The sequence below is a fragment of the Triplophysa dalaica genome, chromosome 19 (assembly GCF_015846415.1).
Source record: "Triplophysa dalaica isolate WHDGS20190420 chromosome 19, ASM1584641v1, whole genome shotgun sequence".
Classification (NCBI taxonomy): Eukaryota; Metazoa; Chordata; class Actinopteri; order Cypriniformes; family Nemacheilidae; genus Triplophysa; species Triplophysa dalaica.
Genome location: NC_079560.1, coordinates 14,421,366 through 14,446,525, shown reverse-complemented (window position 1 = coordinate 14,446,525; position 25,160 = coordinate 14,421,366). Strand labels below are relative to the sequence as shown.

General features: G+C 37.1%; 1 protein-coding gene across 2 annotated transcripts in view; it reads right to left on the bottom strand.

The window, feature by feature from the left end:
* Positions 1–2,481: 2,481 nt before the first annotated feature.
* Positions 2,482–25,160, bottom strand: part of sgcd (sarcoglycan, delta (dystrophin-associated glycoprotein)) — a 157,517-nt gene continuing 134,838 nt past the window's right edge. For both annotated transcript variants that reach the window (XM_056731719.1, XM_056731718.1), the window contains exons 6-8: positions 21,107–21,179; positions 9,942–10,065; positions 2,482–5,638 (exon numbers count right to left, since the gene is read on the bottom strand). In XM_056731719.1, the coding sequence (XP_056587697.1) occupies positions 5,465–5,638; positions 9,942–10,065; positions 21,107–21,179 (371 nt within the window). In that variant the 3' untranslated portion in view covers positions 2,482–5,464. The remainder of the gene's footprint in view (positions 5,639–9,941; positions 10,066–21,106; positions 21,180–25,160) is intronic.

Below are 25,160 nucleotides of genomic sequence, written 5' to 3'. Positions count from 1 at the left end.
ATACTTTTTCAAATTAAGTCCCATTTATACACACCACTAGTAAGAAGTGAACGTCCATGACAGACTTGAACAAAACATCTACAAAGCTAATGGTAAATGATGGCCGCGGTGAAGTTAATTGCGACATCATGGCAGCTGAGTTATTTGTTTTCTGAGCTCTCAGATGAACAGATTGAGGAGTGATAGACTTACTTTGCTGATGTCGCCGCTGTGCCGAGTTCCAATTTGTCTGTTGAGATCTTGGCTGTTTCATTGCTTCATCAAGCATTTGCTTGAGAAACTAATTGCAAATGTTTTCAAATTTATCTTTTACAGTCTCTCCGTTGTTGATCATTTTATCACGGAAAACTCATCTTTGAGCATCAAAATAACATATGTAAGGGTTTCTTCTTTGGCAATACATTTTTCATGCCTTAAAATTACTTTATTGTAACTCTACACCCCTCATTTGTGAAGCCATCATGAATAGGCTTAGTCTCTGCCTCCATTCATTCGTATTAGCTTGAACTAAAGACAGCTATTGAAAAAATTAAGAACGCATTCCAAATTTAAATTTTATCAGCATTTTTAGATGTATTTTGGTCCTTCCAGTCCAGTGTCTGTTGAATTTCATTGAATGAAACAATAATGATATACCTGAACACATACCTATAGATACAAAAAACGATTAATTATAATTTTGAATTGGCTGTTTGAATTTTTTTTCTGTGGCAGTATACAGTAAGGTATACTGCAGCAATAGCAATACTGTATATTCTAGGCTATATGCCTGACAGTTTGAAAATTCCCTGAAGGGTGCTGCATACCATTGCAGTTCACAAAATATTTTCCAGCCTTTCTGTACTGGAGCTGGTTTAAGTGTTTTCATCAGGCACAGTCCAAAATTACCTTTAAACCCAACAATGATGTGCCGTTATGTGCAATCATGTGCAATTAATTGCTGCATATGGAACAATTTTGGAAAAATCTGATCAAGTCATTACATTTAATTAACATTTTAACCGGGCTGTCACTTCTGTAGAGAACCACTTCATTAGAGACAAATTGGGCCAAGGACTTAAAGAAATCATTCAAGTGATCTAAGAGAAAGTACAGCGAAATCCCCGCCAACAGCCAGCCAGAATCTCTGCTCAGGCAGTACAGAATTACAACACAAACACAAGTTACAATTAAACTAACAGTGGATTTCAGAATGGTATGCTACAGTACAATTATAATAGCAATGCTTTCTAAATATAGTCATAGCTTACGGTTTCATGTGATTTATGCGAGGTCTAAGCCACAATTACAACCTCATATCATGCGTGATAAATATTCATGAATAATGCATTGGCTAAAATAATTAGCGGTTGACAATGCTGAAGTTCAGGTGGGGTTCACAGGATGCAAGCATGGTTACAGATGCTGTAATTGTCAGTAAAGAATTTCCAAGTTGAGTCTACGCCGTTGACTTTTGAAATGGCCTTGTCAGCAGTTTTCCAAAGTTTTTTTCTTCTAAAGTAAAACTCAAATGGTTTACATATACAGTATAGCGTGTGGATGGATGGCAAAGGCTGGTAAATCTAAGATTTCTGGTTTGAGCCTCACAGTGCCACCCATGAAATCATTTTTCCCGTGTGGTTGCTAGGGTTACAGCCTTGAACATTGAACATGTTAAAAGTCGTCATCTTACCACAGCCATTTCCCAAATATATAACCTCAGTGACTCAGTGAACATTTATATAAATGGTCAACTGCCCTTTTATGTCCTATGGTGTGATAGCAAAAAAAAGATAAATCTGTCTTATGCTAAATCAAAATCTCTTATGATAACTATTCATAATTTTAAACATGTAACATTTAAATATGTTTTTCTACATTTTGACTGTCACACTGTAGGACACATTGTACGGTTTACTTGTCAACTACCCATAAATTGCATGAAAGTACATGAATAGCTTCCAAACATTTTTCAATTTCAGACACCTCTCATACATACTGTAGTGTTATCTTTTAAAATTGTTAATGTACAAGTATATATAGAGAGAGAGTTTAGCCCAGTAAATATTGATGCTTATAAACTTTCAGCAGTATGAACCACTGGTTGCAATAAAGTTATTATTGTCTTGAATGTTGGAACAGATTCAAAGGCATTGTGTGAGACCAGGCAATTTCTTCCATTGGCACATGTATTATATCACAAAAGAAAAGAAAACTTTGTTTCATTTTTGTCATTTTGAGAAATGTATCCAGCTTTTCTTTGATCAAGTTTATTGTTTCAGTTTAGGTTGCAACTCAATTCATAAATACAAACCGGTATACATTAATTATAATAAATGTAATATAGACAGCTGACATGTTTCTTTGCATCAATAAATTCCTCTCTACAACCACACATGTTTTGCATAGAATGTGTGAGGATTTTAATTATTTATATTACCTCAAAAACGGGAAAAAGAAATAGAAAAATAAAGAAACATAAAATAAGTTTCCATTCTCCAACAAATTTTTAAAGTTTTAATGTGTGAAAGTGTACAACACAAAACATGTGTCTGACTAAACGCTGCATTATTTTTAAGAAACAAAACAAATAAGCCCCAGTTTCAACCCAAGGCATTTAGTGTTGTCATATTAGCCATTTCCGAAAGGAAAGTCCCTTATTTTATTTTATTTACACAAATGTATACATGAGGGAGATTCATCCAGTATATTTGTCACACACGAAAAGCTAATTTACACTTGAGCTGATGTGTATTTTTATTATCAAAAAATATAGGAAACATTTTGTGCTCCTCGTACAAAATTGTACATACACGTAGTTGAGAATTAACATCTTTTTGGAGAAGAGACAAAATTAAATGCTAACTCTATTCCTGAACACGCTAAATGACTGAAGAGAAAAGGTTTATTTAGCACAAAATGTAGTTCATCAAAACAGAATAAATGGGCACATCAAACAACAAAAGTGTTTGTCCTAAAGTCCTGCTTTTAGTGGAGCTGTTCGTGCAAGACAGGGAAATACACTACATGAAAAAATACAAGAGTGTTTTTACTCTATGTCGTCATGTCCCTTCTTTAAACTAAAACAAAAAAAGTTATGTATCTGTCGATGACTTTAAATCATGCAAAAGATGTTAGACAAGATGAATCAAGCACTTCACACACACGCTATGGAGTTTCAAAATCTCCTGAAAAATCAAAAGAAAAAAATCAGATGAAGCCCTTCTGTGATGCTGTGCCGTTCCCCACAGATCTCCCTGTGTCCCTGTCTACTCACAGCATTTAGTATGTTAATAGGATGTCAACAATCGCTAGCTTTTAAATGTAATGATCACAGCTGTCATTCCTCATTGCTTCAAATTTAGTGGGCCAGTGGTAATGAGTTACAGTGAGAATCACATTAGTTATATCAAGGGAATTTTTTCTTCCTTCAGTGGGATATTATTCATTGGAGTGTGAAATGATTGTAATTATACAGGAGAAGATGTGAAAAAGTATTTCACGGAGTCGGTCTGAGTCTAATAGGAGTACTTGACTTTTTTTTTTAATTTTGGCAAACGTACAGTCGGGTACTAAAGTCTGAGACCAATAGTGAAAATGCTTCTATATGCATAATAAAAAAGACAGTTTGACATGTTTTGACAAGTAATTGATTCCACATTTGAGGATCTTTACTTCATCTCAGTTGGGCTGTTCAATAAATAAAAGTTTGTGTTACATAATATACATAATATACTTTATGTCTGTTTACTGTACATATTTTTATACTTTTGCATTTATAAACACATACATGGACACGTGTATATATTTAGGTAATATTTCCTTGTTGTATATATTAATATTTAAATAAACTTTAAATATATTAACGTTTATTCATTTGTATATTTTTCTTAAAAATGAACATGTATGTGTATGTGTTTATAAATGCATAATTAATATGCACAGTTCACAGACATAGGTTATTATTAACACAAAATTTTATTCTGGATGTGATCGATCGTTGAACAGGCCCACATCTCAGTATGATTTGTCATTTTTTGTAAATCATCTTGTTTGATTTTGAATTGCAGAAAATCTCAACTTTAGTATGATGGAGCTGACATGGCCGGTCATACAATTTTCATTGTTGACAAAAAACTTTTTTCCCTTATTACTTTGTTATAAATTATGTTGTTTAAATTTCTTACATCCTACAACCTTAATCTTTTATTTCTTCAAAATATTTTCTCAAATTAGAATTTCTCAAATTGTTAATGTATGTGTATATGACACGCATCTGTAAAGATTACAGAGGTGACGAAATAAATGAGGTTATGATCTAATTTGTGGTTCTTTAAAACTTTAATTCAACTTTTTTCTTGTTGGATTATTAGACAGATGGTGAAATCAATTCCAACCGTATGCATCCGTAACACAGACCAAGGGAACTGTCATCTTACAGTTCAATCTCATTACATGACACAATGACAGCTTCAATTTTTGGTTGGTTCTCGACGGGCCGTGTAGCACATTTTAGTTTTCAACCACTCACAAGAACACAAAAGTTTAGATCAGTTTTAAATACAAACCCAAAAACAAATGTTTCGCCAAAACTCAACGTATCCTCTTTCTGTGCAAAATGAAACAAACAGAACAACAAAACTTGAAATCTTAATCACAGATAATGTTCTCTTCTCCATTTCAAATGAAAGCGATTATCGGCAACACAACTGGTGAGTTAATCTGTTTCTAACCGGGGTCATTTTTCACTTCATTAAAAAAGTTAATTTTCGGGAGCAAAAGGCAAGTAACTGAAATGAATCGAAGTCTCCATGTCTAAAGAAAAGTCAGTGGGGTGTGCTTCTTGCCACGAGTGCATTGAATTAAGGCACAGGCGCTGTTCTCCTTTTCGAACAGAAGTGGGCGCACGGGTTGGAGCCCGGTGTGAGCACAGTTTGGATACAGGTGATCACCGTCACAAAGGTTTTCCATTGAAAGGAAATATCAGATTGGAGTTGCAGATGGCTGTGGTCGTGTTCCCGTAGCTCAGCTGCAAAAGCACGGCACTCGGAGATGCCAACGTCATGAGTTGGATTTCCAGGAAACAATACAAATATAGAGGTTGAATCTGCTGCAAGTCACTTTGGAAAGTGTCTGCCAAATAAATGTAGCTGTATTTCTGTACTCCACAGACGTGAATAATAGCACAAAGAGGAGAAATGTAATATTTATGTATGATAACGCCCACAGTCCCGTCTTTATTGAAATGGCTGTAAAAATAGATCAAATCTTACTGAAAAACAAAACATTGGTTTTGGAGCTGATCGGCGACTGTCGTGTTGAATTGTATTCCGGTGATCACCTCAAAAGTTTCTGGTTCCGACATTGTTTATGAAAAGAGAGGACGTCGCTCTGAAAGTATTTTGAGAAAATCCACTGTCAGTTCCGGTTGGATTTTTCAAGAGGAGCCGATCCTCTTCATGTGCGAGTGTGTGTGAGTGTGTTTTTAGAGGCATACGTTGTTGCTGATCTGGCAGGTAGAGCCAGTTCCTGCTTGTGATAAGAAGAGTTTTCCATTGGGACAGACACACACCTCAAACACAGTCTGTCTGCTTCCAGAGAGGGAGGCCTTTCCCTCGGGCAGGCGTAGGAGCTTGATTTTCTTAGCATCCAAGGTGATCTAAAGAGAGAAGAAAGGAGAATCTGAAACTTGTTTCATCATTACACATTATAGCTCTCCTATATACATATTATAGTCTGTTCCGAGACCTAGCGAGCTGACTGCACAGTCAGTGCCAATGTATGCCGCCAACACGGATGCACTGGAGACATGAAGCCTTTAAGTAGGTTACTTGTAACCTTCTGCAGTACTTGAAATTGAATATATGGCAGGATCAAATGTATTTTCCACTAAAAGGGCTATAAAAGAATGCCGGACTAAATGGTGGACGACGTGAAACATTGTGAATAATGGCGCTGTGGTCTTAACGAAGGTCTTCTGAAGCAAACCGATGTATTTGTTTATGAGAAACATCCACATTGACAGAACCAGTAACGTTAACTTCTAGCTTCTGATATACTTCGGGCTGCGCATGCTCTGATACTTGCTTTTGTAAATTCCGGTGACAAAGGAGCCATTTTTAGTTTTGAGCCAATAGGATGTCGCTCCTTTATGCGGAAGCATTTGTTACTGTAATTTGCCGGAAAGCAAGCATCAGCGAGCATCGATTCGCATTAGAAGACATTTGTTAAGAACACAGAGCCGTAGCGAGCCCTTTTTTGATTGATGATACTTTTTGTACTTTCAAATAGTCAACTACCATCCACTCCCGTTCTACCGCTATAACAACAACTGCATTGTTCTTCCAAAAGGAAATCATATTCGTTTAGGATGCCTAAAAAACATATAAAAATAGTAAAACATGGGGAAATCTTGATTCAGTTGTGAAATATCCTTTAAAAATGTAGCAACCTACTGTATGTATGCAGCCCATTCGATTTTGGCCCACAACCTTTTCGTTTCACAATCTTTAAAAATTCTGTTAACCTAAGGTTCACCAAACCAACATTTTCATTCCACCGTACAACATATCCCATCTGCCACAGTGTTCATCTAAGTCAAGTCCCCTAACCTCCAACAACCAACCAATCATAACAGCTCCAGTGGCATAAGCACTCCGGTTAGTCTCAGCCAGACTGACTCGTGCCCTAAGCCCGAGCTGAACCCGTCTCATTTTTCACTTTCTATTTTTCATGGGACTCTTGAGAAAGCATGTATTACCAAGGCTGGGAGAGAAGCTAGTGCGGGTATAAAAAGGTATGAGGAGTCATTACTGACAGCCTCAAGGAAACATTCCCATCAAATGACCCGAAACACATTTTAAGCAGGGGTCTCAGCTGACTTCTTCAGACATCTGCTGGAGAGCAAAATCTAAGCCGGCGACTGCTCTTTTTTTACTCAGAGGTGGCTTATGCGCAAACCTCCAGACTAATTGTGGCAGAACTGTCAGGGGGGCTCTGAGGACCGGCGGAGGTGTCTGCTTCTACGGGTAAAAGGAACGGGACAAATGAAAGCGCTCGGGGATATCGGAGAGCAGCATGAGACGGTAAAGTGAAAGTCAAGAAAGCATAACCTCTGACTAAGCGTCCTCATACAAGTCAAATCCCTCTAACGGACTGAGTCTGGGGGGGCATGACTCGCTCATTTATCCGTATTTTGTCAACCTGCAAGTCAAATGGCACGACTCAAGGGTCGTGAAATGTCTTTCACACTATTTGGAACACACACAATATTTTTCAAAGATTAATTCACCCAAGAAGAGAGACAGAGATATATCAGTAAATAACGACATTGGCCTGTTTCTCGTTGAATGTTATTTAACAGCTTCATTCGAATTGAAATAAAATGTGATGGCTTTGTGTCCTTTAATTTGGCACTCTTGTTAACACCTGGTCTTAAGGTGTATTTTGGTTGATCGGATCACAAGTGGACGACTGGTGTAAACGGGGTCTAAAGCGTTTTGAGTTTGTCCACTTCGACCACCTCCAAGGGTTGTCAAAAATGCATTTGAGCATTCACAAAAGCAGTCACTCTTAAGCGTCGCCTATGAACATGATATATTTCAAGTTTTGTCTACCCTTGCTTTTGAACATGACGCATTTACGGTCACATTTATTTGTAAACTGCATGTACTTATTTCATCCATTAGATTGAAATATCAGGACAGAGGTGGTCAAAAGTCAACAAAAGGGATGGATTAAAACTAGCGATGCACCAATATGTCAATTTTGACTGATAATGATAACCGATAACTCTTTAACATTGGAAGCCGATAACTAATATATGGCTGATTTACAGTATCTAAATATTAATATAAGTTCCCCTAGACTTAAACAAAAGGCAGAAAGTGGAAAACTGCCTTCATTTGAAAACTCTAACTGCAGAAAACAAGGTAACCGTTAGTTTTCTTTTCCCCCTGAAAATCATGTACCAAGCAGAATTAAAGATTCTTTAACCTTCAAACATTTCTGATAAAATGTTTATTTAATAAACGAATTATAGATATTCTTCCATAGCAATCCAGAAAAAAATTGAGATGTTGAAAACATGAGATCATAAAAATGACATTTCATGCAGTGTGTTATGTCGCTGTGTTTGAAAGTAAGCAGTTTGACACGTTGTCAATTCCTAGGTGAATGACTAACAAATGTATTGGCTCGGAAAAAGGGAGTTGCAAACGAGTCGTCCCTAGTCCGCTTTATGAACCGCCGCAGATTTACGTCACTACATAAAGTCCCTGCCTACGTTTTGCTAGGACTGCGCGTGAAAATTTCACTCTTCTCCCCTAAACACTGTTGCTCATGAGCCTCTATATTCTGTAGACCAATCACAGCAGACTAGACCATCCGACCAATCACATCAGACTAAGCTAGCAGAAAGAAGGGGATTAGAAAGATGAATCGTGGAACGAATCATTTCAGAGTCAGTCTAGAAGTATGGTAAGAATAACTGCCTATTATTCAGAAATAATAGCATTTTTACACCTTCTAAAAACTTATTGTTGGACACTCCATAAACCAAAGTAGGACCTTAAAAATCCCTAGTTATGTACTCTTTAATAGCCAAATGTCTAACAGGTTTTAAGACAGACAGCATTCAGTCAGCAGTCTGATTCAAACAATATACTTTGTTCCTATAATCTACACATTCATAAATACTATCTACATACTGTACCTTCATCAACAATGTTTTGCTAATAGCAGTAGGTGAATGATCACAACAGAAAGACAATACTGTACTGTTTTTTATCTTTGAGCATCCTGCAGCTAAAGAAGTTTAACCAGAGAAAATGATTTATGATTTATCGGCTATAATATATCAGCATCAATTTTATTTTAATACCGATATGGCTGATAAATTATCGTGCATCCTTAATTATAACACCAGCAGTAAACAGGTACGTCTCTCCTTTGCCCACTTGTAAGCTGATCAACCAAAACACACCTTAATACTGGGTGTAAACCGGGCGTTATTCCCCCATGCTTAGCAAAACTCAGAAACCTTTTGGGACATCCTCATTATTTTTTAGACACCCTTAAAGGAATGATTCACCCAAAAGTGAACAATGAATCAAAAAGCCTGACAGAGATTGTCAGTAAATAATGACTTATTTTACAGCTTCTGTAGACTTGAGTAATACTCACTTCGATAACATAGAAGAACACTTTTGTATGAATGGTTCCATAAAGAACCTTTAACACCTGAAGAACCTTTCTACTTCACAAAAGGTTCTTTGTGGAACCAAGAATGGTTCTTCTCTGGCATCACTGTGAAGAACCTTTTAAGCAGCATTATTTTTAAGAGTTAAATTGTGTCATTTTTTTGTTTTTTACGTTTTTTACATTTTAGTCTCAATTACATAATTCAAAATATATCATGAAAAAGATGTTGAAAAAAGATCTTGAAATGACATGAGGATAAAATAATGACAAAATAGTGTCATTTTCAGACGACGCATCACTTTAATGAATACTCTCTATTTATTATTTTTATTGTTACTAAGCCCCCGGCAAAACATAACATTTTTGTGTTTTAAGACTTACCGCCTAGTTACATTTCTGCACGTTGCTGCAAATAATCATTCATTAATTTGAAAACATATGGCGATCATTTAAAATTCATCATATTTTCTTTCATTCCAACTGTGACTCTTAAATGATCATCATCACATCATTTATCACGGCATAACCAGTCTGTCAATGTTTAATCACTGATACTTAAGTCAAATAACTGTCATGGATGCGTTGCATCTCTGCTTCCCTCTAAAGATGAGCGAGGCACATATGGATGTTCTGTATTGTTGATTGAAAGCTTGTTGTGATGACGACTAATAGTTGATGACGATGTCAGAACACAGAGATGATTTAACTAGCATCCCTTCCACGGTCACGAAGAGCATTAGCCTTGAATGAAGGACCGTTACCTCTCCATCTTTCGACTCCAGACGCAAATCGCTCCTGCAGGTCGCTTGAAAATCCCCTGCATCAGCTTCTATCTTCACACCTTTAGGAGCTTCCATGTATAGTGAACGTGTGGGAGACTCCAGTCTACAGAAAAGATGAGATTGCAAATTGTTATATCTCTCTAGTTCGTGCATCTTCAAATCAGAAGAAAATTGCCCACAAGAAAAAACGAATGGCTTCATTTTGTTCCAGCAATGAGGCAGATGAGAATTCTTTTGTGCGTGACTTGGCATGGAAAACGAGTCCCTGCAGACAACGTAATTTATGCCATCTTTTTATATCACCAGATGTAATTGAAAGGTTTATGAGAAGGCGATGTGAGAATTTTCGGATATTAGGTTACTGAGCTCACAACAAGATATTTCAAGTGTTCTGAATGATAAAACACTATGAATGTTATGCTTCTAAACAGTGTCTTAACAATCTTGACTACAAAATAAGCCTGCAGTTTGAGTTTGAAATAATTATTTTACGCTCTTAAAACAGAAGTTTGAAATGTAGATTTTCTTACGTTACACTTCATATACAGCCGCAAAAAAATTAAGAGACCAATGCAAATTTGTATTTCAAATCAAAATTTTAGATGTTTTGTTGCCATTCCAGTCAAGTGTCTGATGAATTTCAACAAAATCAAACCTGGACATCCAAAAGCAATGTGAAAGACTGACAGCATGACAAGACACATGAAAATGTGATAAAAATCATTAAGATTTTTTCCTAAATACATGTACAAATAATAAATTGTTTAATAATACTTAGATATCTGAAAAAATACAGACCATTTTTTCTGTTATTTTCAACTATTTCTCCAGTTTTAATTGCTGCAAAGAAATGCAAAATAAAACAATGATTTTATTTGAAATTTAGAAAAAATCTTGCAAATAGTTCACAGAAACAAAAATGTCTATTTTACCTAAACACATACCTATGAATAGTAATTTTTAAAATAAAAAACGGTCACCGAAATGGTCTCTCCGCAGCTGTGTAATGTGCTATAGAGTAATATATAGTTAAAACAATATCAAAATCGACAACCATACAATAAGATAATAGGATAACGATATTAACTATTTATTTCATAATGTGAGGTGAGAGAGAGAGTAAATTTGACTCACTTTGACATATTTCTGTGTTGCCAATAACTATTTGCACTATATTCAGATAACAAATTAACAAAAAAGACCAGACAAAGACTATTACTAAAACAACAAATGCAAACAGAATGATAAAAATAAAGAAAGAATCCCCTGTTTTATGCAAAAGCCACATGGCAAAAGACATAATCTGTCGTTAATGACTCGTGAATACAGGGCAGCTCAGGTGTAGGAGACGGAGACACTAAAGTGTGGAACACAGCGAATCTAAGCGAGGCCAATCTGATGCAAATGAGCAGTAATAATGGCCAAGATGTGGGGGAGAAGTATTAAAATCATTTTTCACAGAAACAGTAGCCTGGACGGACACGCCAAAAGAGCCCTTTAGACATGTGATGTGAGAGATCATTTGGATTTTAAATGAAACAAATAGGAGTAAAATTAGGATCATTAGCTTGATCAAACATGAAAGTGCCCTTCATTACTCTGAACCCAGCATTCATCTCCCTGAATTTCATGCCGAGCATCTGTGAGATACAGCCATTCAAAGTGAAGTGGAACAGCAGCACAGGTGCTGTTAAAAGGGAAATTTAAGCAGATTAGGAAACACTGCGCTGGCACACGGCACTGGCACCCACCAGTTAATAAAGAGACACGACTAATTTGTTGCAAAAGTAAAAACACAGAAAATCTCATTTACCCCCTCTTGAGTTTGAGAGAACTAATAGGAAAGGGACCACATAACTTGAATGTGTTATTATGCCCAGCATAGGAAATCTATTAAAATGTGAAATAAGATTTTACAAATCTGTTTGATCATTTTGAAAATTAGCTGCAGGTTGACATCCTCATCCACAGGAAGTTAACCCTCTGTGCCAAATCTAGCAGTGATTATTCATATCTGTTCTGTTGGTTTCCACATGGGAGTCACAGTACACCATACTGAAAATAAACGTGATATTAAAAATCTACTATTTGTAAACTATAAACTAAACTATTCAAAACCCATTTAAAATGTTGCCTTAAGAGACAAAATTGTTCCAAACTCTTTCTCTGGCTCCATACACTTGTATTCTATATATGATTGATTAACCAAAAAATTATGAATTCGCATTGTTTAAGAAAACATTTGGATAGATATTGCGATAACATTTTTATTGAGAACTCTTTTGGCTACGACAACCATGTGGTGTAGTGAAAATCTGATCCTGTGACAGGAACTTCTACACTGAACATCTGAGATTCCAAATCAATTTATATTAATTCGTTTTTCAAAAATCTAATAAAACTTGATGTGAAATTACTAAGAAATATTTGTGACATTGACCATGTTAAATCATTTGTACAAAATCTCATATTTACTTTTCACTCGTTTTTTAGATGTTAAACTCAACTCTTTCTTCGCCAGCGTGTTTATGAAATGTTGCCAGTCACTTCCAGCATATTTGGACCACAAAACCAGTCATAAAGGTAAAATATTTAGAAATTGAGATGTATACATCCTCTGAAAGCTTTTGTTTTTGTGTTTGTTGTGATATGACAACGTTTGGCCGAGATACAACTATTTGAAAAATATTGAGAAAATCCCCTTTAAAGTCGGCATGAAATTAAAAATAATTATTCTAATTGGCTTACACAGTGTTGCAGTATTTATTATAATTATTTATCAGTGCACAACATCCTTTTTTTTTAGTTTATTTGCAATAGTAATCTGAGTAAAGCCATGTCTGAATTTGTAATCATAGTGAAATTGAGGGTGAAAATCAAACTTTTTCGTTCGTTATGTCAGAATTAGATTTTTGGGTCACATGGATGCCACTTTGGAAGATGTAAATAATGCTGTCTCAGTTTTTTAACACTAAAATAAATAGATACTTAAAAAAATCCCTGAAGCCGGATGTAAACAGTGTTTACTAATTGCAAAGTGGTATGTAGCTTCTAAGAACCTCGGAAATGTGAAACTTTTTTTATCAAGTATGAATTTAAACAATTCTTATAGGCATCTTCAATGGGCTTTTAATAAAATATTAATGGATTGTTCATATAAATAAGCAAGAGTTCTTAACTTTTACCCTATTATTACCCTGTTACCTTATTAAAACTATGCCTTTTCATTCACAAAGTTGAGTATTCTCTGTAACTTTTTTAGTTTTGCACAAGAAGCAAATTAGTCTTCTCAAGTCAAGATATAGCACACAGCTTTAATGATTCCATCCCCTCTGAAACCCAACAAATGTAGAAATTTATATTTACACCAAAGACGTATTGAGGGTTTTTCAACATATGTTATGTTCGGATGGGGTGTACCCATGCTGTACCTCATACTCGGGTATCACAGACACTAGGTTATTGATGGCTTACAAAAGGTTAGATGATTGAGATCACCATGTGATCACCATCTTATATGGCTTGGTTAATGTCTTTAATGTCTGGTTTAAATGTTCTGGTTCACAAATGCACTACTGTGACAATATAAAAAGAAAGTCTTATTGACACACTTAGACATCAACACTCATCATACAAATCTCAACTATGGTGATTATCAACAAAGTAATGCAGATAAACAACCACCATGCATGCTGGGAGTCATGAATGAGTTTTGTACTATGATGTTACCCAGCATGCATTGTAGTTTTCTTTTGTGGATTGTCACCATAATTAAGTTTCCTACGCATATTCTTGATGTTGCATTCTGTTAGTTCCTAAGAGTATGAGGGTTATAACACCACTTTAATCTAAAACACAATATTCGTAACACAACACAGTTAAGAGCAATTATTTTATTTAAATAACCATCACTGACAGTTTGATGAAATTTCAGTATTTATTGGGGGTTCAAAAGTGATATTGGCAAATCAATCATTTTTATTAGCATTGATTCAATATTTTCTTGCGATCAGGGTAGTAATGTTTTTATGGTAACTGTAGATGGTTACAAGCTAGTTAACTGGGTTCATACAACACTAAATAGAAATCTAACTATAGTCACTTAATTCGCACTTGTACACCTTAAATCTGTAAAGAAGTACATATACAAAAATGACATGGTTAACTAATCTCTTTGACTATCCATGATGTTATAATCTGGAGCATCACCTTTGCACTTCAGGAGGTGTAGATTGATGATCACAGACATCCAATCACAATGACTTCCGGATTACAGGTTACATTTATAACAGCATGTCCTGCTCAACGACTGACAAAAATAAAAGTGTTGGCGCGGCAGGTGATAGAGGATGTAGCACGAGACTATTGGAAATGGTTATGCACATCCTATGTGAGATGTCCTTGCGGGGCTCCCATTTCCTTGCTCGTAGGTCCGTTATCCTCTCGCGAAAGTAATATGAGGTGCGCTCCAGCATCAGCAGTACGCTCGGTTCATTTAAGCATTAAAATGCCGCCATACCTACAGCTCTCACTAAATCCTTGGTGTTTCGAGTCTGACGTCATCACCAAAACCTGTTTTTTTTTGGCAATTTTAACAATCATAGGTAGTTTAGATGGTTAGAGTGATGTTAGGGTGTGGGCTAAGGTAAAGGTTTTGTAAGACTTGAAATACCAAGGATTTGGTCAAAACTAACAAGCTACGTACATCGGATCTGACTCGAAACACCAAGGATTTAGTGAGAGCCCCATAACCTACACCCCTTGAAATAATCTCCTTCACTTCTGGTCACGAGGAATTTACTTGGACATACTTCAGGAAACGGAAAAAAAGACAATCGCTACTTCTGTTTAATATCGACTTTAAAGTCATCATTTTGACCCATATAATGTATTGTTGGCTATTGCTACAAAAATACCTGTTCTACTTATGATTGGTTTTGTGGTCCAGGGTCACATGTGTCATTTTCACAAACCTTTGATGGCCTCTAGAATATTTACTTCTAGATTAACGTACAATGTATCAAATGCGTCCCCTACTGTATGATGGTGAAAACAAGGTGCAAAAAATCTCAATGTTTGGAAAAAGGTTGTGTCAGTAATGACAGAAAATCGCAATGATGGGGAAAGATATATATAGAAAATATATTTGTAATGAAATACTGTTTAAACTACAAAATATGAAACAGAAGCAATGTCACTACTATAGAGCGTTCTTGATTTTGTAAATTTTTTGTAAAAAAAGACACTTCCTTGAGGTACAACACAATTGCAAGTAGATTCATTTTTAAAAGCGACAAAGTAAATACATTTACATCATAATCTTCCTGAATAAAAATGTATTTATATTTTTATGGAACAAAGCAATGCTTAGTTTGAAGGAGCAATGTTGAGATTTTAGTGACATCAAGTGGTGTGGTTACGAATTGCAACCAATGACTCATTAGACCCCTCCCCCTCCCTTTCGAAGAACTATGGTGGCTGACACAGGACTAAGATGTCGTCACGTTTTCGCTTCTTTGCTAAAAGAGGTAACATATTTACGAAACGCGTTCTGTAGAGCAGTTTGTCCGTTTAGGGCTCATGTAGTAGTAAAGTTTGTAGATAGAAACAGCTCATTCTATGGTAATAAAAACATGAAAGGCTTCGGCATGTAAGGTCTTTATACACCTCTGAAGACACCGTTATGTATATTACATTACATTTCTGTAAAAAGATCCTCCAAAAAATGACACACTGGTCCTTTAACAATAATGCTTATGGAAATAATCTTTCTTTGTCAGTGACTATGGAAATCGGTCAGAATGTGCTTCTATCAAAACTTACTAGTGTACCTCGTACCAAAACACACAAAACAGGGTAGAGAGACATGAAAACAGATGCCTTCAGGAATTTTTACTAATTTTCTCACATTTTGCTTTTTACTTACGATTATTTTCCAGCTCTCTATTGGCTAAGTCTATTATTCTCAGTCCGTTTATTCGGCTGTAATGAAAGGACCCAAGGCTCCCTGTGACCTAAGCATGCCGCACAGCATCCACCCAATTACTCCCATAAATACGGGCCAAAACGGGACTCATCGAGACAGCGCCAGAGTCTTTTCAGCTTGGATCGGAGCAATGACCAGGGGGTCTCGACCTGCGGCGCCGGCCGCCACAACCGAAGCATTGCTTCTGATAATGTTGGCCTTTTAAGCTGCGCAACTAGCATGGACATGGCTGAAAAGATAAGAGATACCGCAGAACCTTCCTTGTTAAATTACATGCACACTATAAAATTGTACTTTACGGCCTTTTGTCTCACTGAATGCCTCTTTCTCTGTTTCTTCTCACCGTCTTTCCTTCTTTTATGGACTGCAAATTTTTCACTGCGGTTCAGTCAATCTGCACCAGCCACAGTCCAGCGTCTCAAACCTGTAATAATTTCTTCTTTTTGCCTCATGCGAAAGGTAGCTAATAATAAACCGTGAAACCTGCAATGACAGTGTGGCATCACAAGGACAGAAATGCTGCGTGCCAAATACCGCAGCAGCTGAAGTCCATATTGTTACCTGCCAAGCCGGCTAATGAAAAAATATTGAATTTTACTTCTGCCTGAATGGTACAGTGTGCGTATGCAAAATAATATAAAGACAAAAGGTAAAAATGTTACATTCATCATCTATTTGCGCGGAGTAGAGGCTGGGATATATGAAAAATGCAATGTCTGATAATTCAAAGCTAGTCGAATGAATCAACCATCAGTCAAAGTAAATACAATGACAGTAGACCAAGGTCTTATTACTCAATGAAGTTGTCATATTTATCATTCTCATATTTAAATGAAGAAATAACATCCTATTAGACGAATTATGGTTTCTGATCAATCCCTTGCCATTTAAGGACATTGCTAACCTCAAAACCCCTGCAAACTACAAGATATCTCTCCAAAAGCTTGACTTCCAAAGACATAGCAAACCAAAAGGGGGCTATCAAGGGCTGTGTTCAAATATCGATATGGCGGTACATCGTCATGAGCTCCTGTTGATGCGCACATCAATACATCTGCCTCCTTATCCATTCTGTAGCACTTCTGAAATTAACCAATAATTATTCCAAAAAAGTACACTTGCAAGTGCATTCTCGTTTCGTTCACTCAAACAGTTGCGTTTAAGGCAAACTCTACAGTTAGTGTCATGTAGATGCCGGTCGCTCATAATATAGTCACACGTTTGAAACGACCTGGAAGATGCTCAGTAAATGTGCGTGTTTTAGAAAGTGAAGAGCAAATTTATTCAATTAAATCTTACAGCACCTTGACATTTATAATATTATATCTTGAAATCCAGCATCTAGAAATCCGCATCTATTTCAATTCCACACATTTGTTTTTTAATTCAAATCTATTTACATTGACTTAACGTTTATGCATATATTCGCATTTATTCGTTATAGTATATTTGTAAATCACATACATACATATGATGTAGCCTAGAAACCCCAGAAACTGTTTTACAAACAAGTGCCCCTGTATAAGGACTTGATCTTCTGCAAGTTTATTCTCATTCTCAAAACAATGAAGGCATTGATTTGTCAGATTAACTGATTAGTAGATGGGCAATTCCAGCGTTATGGACGTGACATAAAAATGCTCCGAGAATGAATTTGTTACGATTATATTGAACCATCTGTTTATATTTTACTGAACCCTTGTTGATAGAGTCTCAATATAAAAAATGCCAGTCTATAAAAAAAATTAACATGCAATTTTTGACAAAAAAAGACAAGGTTTTTGGGAGACGATAAACTTTGTAGGATTTCTGTAAAATAAAACTCAAATTCTGAATCAATAATACCCAATGAATGCAGAAGGAATGCCTCTTTATAGAACATCAAATAGTTACTTTATATTCAATTTCATGTGTCCATTAATGAGTTATATGTAGTGTTATGAATGTGACAATCCTGAAAATGGCATTTACCTGACTATGAAATATCATGCATTAAAAATAAAATTAATGCTTTCAAATTTGGAGAGAGATCTCACATGGGTATTTGAAGCACCAAATGTTAAAATCTGTGCTGTTACCATTGTAAACCGCTGGTAAAAAAATATTTTTTTTCGTGGTAAGGTTGACATTTTCACGGAATTGGCCAGTTATGATTTGCAATATTCTTCAATTATATTTTGCTTTAAATCTGAGAAATGTAATAAAAAACTGCCCCGAATCTGGATACATATCGCATCGACCCTAGTATCGGGATGTGTATCGTACCATGACGCCCTAGGCTATTTGTTGGGCTGGCTTTAATGATGCATTTATCCCATGCAATGTAAATTGCAAAACTTTTTCAGGAACATGTTACTATAATAGGGTGATTAAAAATGAATAAAAAAAATGTTCTCCTAGTCTAAGTAAATACACAGACAGGACTCCGTTGTTCAGTAGGAGTTCTTCGGAGTTCACCCTCATTTTGATTGATTATTGTCAATGTGTCGTCCTTGTTCGTCACAGGAAACCTTGATAAGCATCACTTTTGTTTGCTCCATCAGCAGAACAGACAGGAACCAGACGGTAATGCGTGTGTGGGGATTCTTCTGGAGGAGCGAGTTCCCCCACAGGCCATTTATTGCTCATTATTGTCTGCTAAATGTGCCTTCCCTGCCATATCTGACCCACTTGCCAACATTCTCCTCGTCGTGTTCGCCTCCTGCTTGGGGTATTGCCGTTGTGCTTCACATGTTTGTTTTAGTTAATGAGAATCTACTGTAATTAGACTTTGATGAGCATCCGTGCATCGATCAGCGCAGGAAGAGTGCCCGCGCGACAGAGGGAGGTGCCAACTGCACACGCATTGATCTTTTGTCCGTACGAATGCCACGGCACTCGGATCTGGCGCTTGTCTTAATGAACCGTTTTTGCGCTGATGTTAAAACACAGCGTTTTATCTGAACGGTCCTCAAATGCTACATAGAGAGCAGGGGCATATTTTGTTGTGACATTTGGAGCACACAAAGAAAGAAAATAACACTTGGATTGCGTGTAATTGGTCAAAGCTTTCAGAACCAACGTAGAGAGTGATTATCCTCTCAAGAGCTTTCGTAATGAGCGCTGTTATCTTTGAAAACCGTCATGCCGGGGCAGGTCGGGGTTTTATCCCGAACACTATTACGGAATGATGACATGGTTATAATGTATAACTCTTATCATTTTCCACCATAACGCAGACCAATAATAACAGTAAAGCAATGCATCTGATTGTGTTCCACAAGCCTGCGATAATGGAGAACATTCATCTGTATTTAGACAGAGAGGTGACTGCTCCTGATAGCCTCTCAAGGAACATCAACTGTATTCAAAGCATTTATTAGTCTTTAAAAGAAACGCTCGCAGCGAAATGTCAATGTGTTGTTACAAACTCTTGCAGTGACTGTTTTTTTTTTGTGAATTAGTAAAGAAGACATAGCCATACACATAGTACCAAGAAGGAAGTCGACTCAAGATAGCATCGAAATTGCATCAACGTTTATAAGAAGGCATGCTCACCATATTATAAAAGTTATGTCTTTTGCCCACTTTGATGTCATTTAAAACCAGCACTTGCTAATTGCACTTCTGGTTAGACCTAAACTACATTTCGTTACACTGTACTTGTATATGTGTAATGACAATAAAGTTGAATCTAATCTAATCTAATTAATATTTCTTGACACAAACAAGGATAATTTGGGATAGGTCTTGGTGGTTTTGTGTCCATATAATGGAAGTAAATAGGAGGTTTGAGAAAAGAATGTCCGAGCTGTAAGATGTCATCAAAAATATTGTAATTCTACGCTCAGAGGTTTTAAGGGAGAGTAAATATTGACAGATTTTTTTTTTTTGGTGAACTAACCCTTAAAATGTTGTTGTTACTGCAGAACACATTATTTTATACCCAGTTTTCATTTCAGGGTGAAATATTCCTACTAAAATTACAAAGCAGTGGCAACATCATTGTACTACGAGTATTACGTCGAATATAATAAGTAATACACTTTAAGACATTTGCTCAGATTTTGCCCAGATTTTCAGTCTGGACTTGATGGAGAAAGTCTGCGTGCGCTATTCTGCAGTTTTAATTTACATTTAGTCATTCAGTGGACGCTTTTATCCAAAATTACCTATTTTTCTCCGCAAACTTTCAAAATGTGTGAAAAACTGTGAGATGTCTGCTTTTTGAAAAATCTGTTCAGATTTTAAAAATCCAGCCTTAAAGAGACAGTTCACCCCAAAATAAAAATGCGTCATTTACTCACCCTCTTGTCATTTCAAACCGACTTTCTTTCTTCCGCAGAACACAAAAGATTAAAAAAAAAAATGTTGGTTACCGAACAACAGCGATACTCATTAACTTGCATTGGTTTTGTGTTCATACAATGGACGTCAATGGGTTTCAATGTTGTTTGCAGGTTTGAAATGACAATAGGGCATATAAATGATAACATAATTTTTATTTTTGGGTGAGCTATCCCTTGAATGCTACCAATAGTAGAAAATGACACAGACACAGATAGAACTGTCATCACACCTTTCTATACAAAGCAACCATAAGCTATATACTACTTTAGAGTTTAAAATGTTTCCGATTTTCTCTCCCCACTTGGATTGTTTCCTCATGCTTTTTGACTGTCATTACAACTGTTAGCGATGCATTTAAAAAGCTGTAATCCAAATCGTACCCACCCTTCCCCTCCGCCGTCGGAAACATCTTAGAGAGGTACTCTATAATCTGCTGTCAGCCGCACGCATAGCTAAGAAAAACTAAATTTAGGCATAACTGGAATTTGCACAAATGTCATGCCTCCTTTTGTAGCTCCAGACAGAGGCATAGCCAGCTGGAGAGAAATCCTTTTTTTCAGGCAATCTTTGATCATTACGCTTCATGTGGGAAATTGTAATCGACATGCAATCATCTCCCAATGCAGCATGCTAGCACGCCGCTGAATGCGACATCTTCTGCAGCTGTACTGTAGTTAAGAGGTTGGTGGTAATGATTTGGAAAATGCTAGCAGATGAATAGTGTATTTTAAAAACATACTTCATAAAAAATCAAAAATTTGGTTGGAACCCTTATGTTCTCCATCAGTTTTAGAATTCCATTATCTGCTTTGACAGTCAATGAACTTACCGTAACTCTTTGAAGGGTTCGGCCCTCACGTGCGGAGTTTCCACCGAGCTGCTGAACACGGCCCCCTCGGCTCCTGCAAGCACAAAGTAAAACACAAAATGACATCAGTCGTCCCTCCTTACGAATCAGCCGTCCACATGCTGAAATCAATGAGCATAGTCTCTGAAGCTACAGTATTGATCCATATCGTCTGGCTCTGTCCCTGTGGACATGACCTGAAGTCTAGTCACCGAAACCTTTCAGGCTCTGCTAAAGCAACTGCAGCGAGCGCCGCGGGTTGCGACCTCAGATCTGATCAATAGTCTTGAGTGAGGGTTTCGGACGTGCCGCTTGGAATACACAGTGCTAATTGAAACCCAACTGCAATGGAGCGGAGGTGGAGTGTAGGTTGTAAGCACACCAAACACCCAATACAGACGATTGACGCATTAAAACTTTTTAACACCAAAGTTTAGGACCTTTAACTGCCCAGCATGGCACAGGTGCTGTAGGAGTGTATGCACAGCTGAAATCTTTCCTATAGAGATGCTCCCAAATTACGAGTGCCAAACGGCTACCGGGTCTGTCTCAGAGGGGAAGGAAGCCAGGTTTAATGGTTGCTCCAGGTGGCGTAAGATCTGTCGCCCACATATGGGTTGTGTGAAGAGCGTGAAGCTGAATATGGCTTTATTCCAAATCTCCAGGAGGGCCTGAGGAGGGTGCAAAACGGGGCTACCCGCTGCTAGTGTTTTCTTTCAATAAGCAGTCTGTCCTCGGCTTAGCAAGCTTCACCTCAGGTGACTGAAAACAGATCGGGGGGACAAATATGATTCGTGGAAGCTTGCAGGATGCTTGAGGGGGCTCCTGCTGTAATGCACATCCACACGGACTAATAGCCGACATGTGTACACTGTAACATATGAAACGTAACATGAAACATATGAGATGAATTCTGGAAAGGTGTTTAGTCAATTTGACCTCAGAAACAAACATTCAAAAAAGGATTTTTGAATGTTGTTAGTTTTGCTTAAGGAATATTGTACTGTATAACACATTTGTTTTGGTTTCTTGTTCAAACATAATTGCAATGCGTAATATAAATAGTTGACTCTTTGATATAACGTAATCTTTTCTTTTATTTCTTTTTTCAAGAGCTTGTAACTGCAGGTATGTCATGATTCAGGTAGTACTTCCTGCCACCATGTATTAAACGTGGTAAAAGAAGAATTCACTAAACACAAATCAATTCTTTTAATTTTAGTTTTAATTGTATCTTAGTTTTATATATCAAAGGATAGTTATGGGTTTGATTTTTGGGAACGTATATGTAAACCACTTTTCAAGATGTTAATGCTGGTCCAAAGCACTTCAAGTTTCAGGTTTTATTTTTATTTAATCTTATTTTTTTTAACCTTGCATATATAATAAAATCATGAAATACATTTGTTTTATAGAATTTTAAATTCTATAATTTTCTGTCGATTGATTTTTATTAACATGTTTGTTTATTGTTAAAAAACTCAAACAGGGAGTTCTTCTAGACCAGCGTTGTTTACATCTCCAGAAGTGGTCTATAGCTTGAAGACACTGTCAAAAAAATGTTGTTTAATCCATAATTTACTGACCATCATGCCATGTTAAGTGTATATGACTTTCTAGAAAACTACACCTATAATGTTAGCTTCACGCATCCTAAGGACAAATCTCATTGGTTATAGCATGAATGTGCAGTTTTCTCAACTTTTCACTGTAAAATGTTATTAGTTTTTTGGGTTTTCTTGTTACCCTTAAAATTGGAGTTAATACAATTTAACAAATATTAGTCAAATTTGATGCGAACAAATATTTTTGAGTTACTTTTGTTAGTAAAAATTTTCTTTACAGTGTACACGTTTAACGCAATCTATCTTGGCTAAATACCTCAAAAGTGTGTTCGTTTTTACTCACAAAGTTTAAAGTTTCGTGTTTTTTTACTTGTACAGCTGCTTTGATTCAGTTCAGATTGTAAAATGTGCTATATGAAAATAAACTTGACTTGACGTATTCCTTCACTTCGCTTCATATATTAACCCCCTGGAGTCTTATGGATTAGCTTTATAATGGATAAATGGGCTTATTGGAGCTTCAAAAAGTGGGGCTCCAATAAGCCCATTACCAAGCTGTAAAGAGCCATCTTTCAATATTAATCAAATTATGTCCGGCTGAAGAAATCAAGTCATACACCTAAGATGCCATGAGGATGAGTAAATTATAGATTAAAACTCATTCTGGGGTGAACTTTTTCTTTAAATGGGGGATTTAATGCGGTTTCATGCATTCTGACTTCTTTACTATGTTAATCTTGTCTTAATTAGTGGCTGTTAACATAACTTTCTGTAACTTTCGGAAGGCTCCATGAATCACGTGACATGGGCTCTCAATAGTTCCCGGAAGTTACTGTTTACGCATGGAGCTGCGACTAAACAGACCAACTGAGATAAACCTTTAACCCATTCAATCGAAGCCATTTAATGAATTAAAAAATGAAAGAAATTAAGCATTTAAAGCGTTAACCAACGAGCGATAGGAATACCCCCTACCATCAAGATTGGCTGTGCTATGAGCCTTTAGCTTGTTAATCTTGGGATAGTGAGAGAAGTTGAGGTGTGTTTGTTTGTTCAAGATATTTCAATGATGTATGTTATATAAACGGTAGATATAACGCTGGATTTAGAGATCGCTTGAAACTGATACACGGTGCGGTCCCATTACGAAAAGATGCCGAACACGGTAAGTGAAATTAAGTCATATGTCTGTGTTTTGTTGGCAATCGGCGCACATGCATAATGTAATCATACAGAATTAAAAAGAATCATAATAGTTATGCAGGGATAATTTGATGATCTATTTTGTGCTCGTGATTTAGTTCCTCCCCCTGCACACCGCCAGGATGTCGTCTGTTTTCGGAAATGATCGTACAGCTGTATCTTTCTTTTATAAATTTGATCAAACAAATACTCTTAGAAAATACAAAGTATGCAATGATACCCTATAGGTATGTCAAGCAAAATAAGCTTTAAATCAATCTCAGGATATTCATTTTTGATATGTTATGTTAAAATGTTTTTTACTAGTAAGACTGGCATCTAAATCTAAGACTTTTAACATTTGAGAAATTAATTATTGATAACGTCTTGGTTACGTATGTAACCTCAGTTCCCTGATGGAGGGAACGAGACGTTGTGTCGAGAACGACAGATGGGGTTCGCCCTTGGGAACCAATCAACTCTGACTACTATAGAAAAGGCCAATGAAATTTGGCGAATGCAATTTGCATGCCGGGCTCCGCCCCCGGAAATCCGGTATAAAAGGAGGCCGGCGTGCAGCATTCACTTACCTTTGTTCTGAAGAGCCTGAGACCTCTCAAACTGCAGCAGAATACGATACGTGTTCGTGGCATAAGGGACACAACGTCTCGTTCCCTCCATCAGGGAACTGAGGTTACATACGTAACCAAGACGTTCCCTTTCTGTCGGTCTCTCGACGTTGTGTCGAGAACGACAGATGGGGTTGCCTATGGAAAACGCCACAACGCTGTATCGCGTCACAATCTCTAGCGAAGCGACGGTAACAAGCCTGCATCTCGAAGCTTTCGTGAGACTGTAACCTTCCAGTGTGGTGGTCGGGGGGTTCCAGAGCTTTCTTGGAGAAAGATGGGTACAGCCCTGACCGGTAACTTTCACGGACGGGGCCTTAGCTCTCTATAGGCGAGAGGCCGTCCAGATCAGTTTACACCGGGTAAGCGCGACTCTTAATCAGAGAAGCGCTACAGAGGCCACCTCCTACCCGTGGGGAGGAATATGGTGGATATAGGTATGGTCTCGTCCTTGGAGGAGAACGCATGGAACGTGCGGACTGAGTAGTTAACCGCGAGGTGGAAGCTCATGGGTTACCAGGAGTGGGAACCATTCTCATGAGGATACATCAGACGGAACAGCCCACGGAGGGGGTGTTACAGACGTCCGGTAGCACTAGGTCCGGTTAGAGCTATCTGTGATAGCTCACATGGTATCCCGGCCTAAGGGGGAAGGCTGCT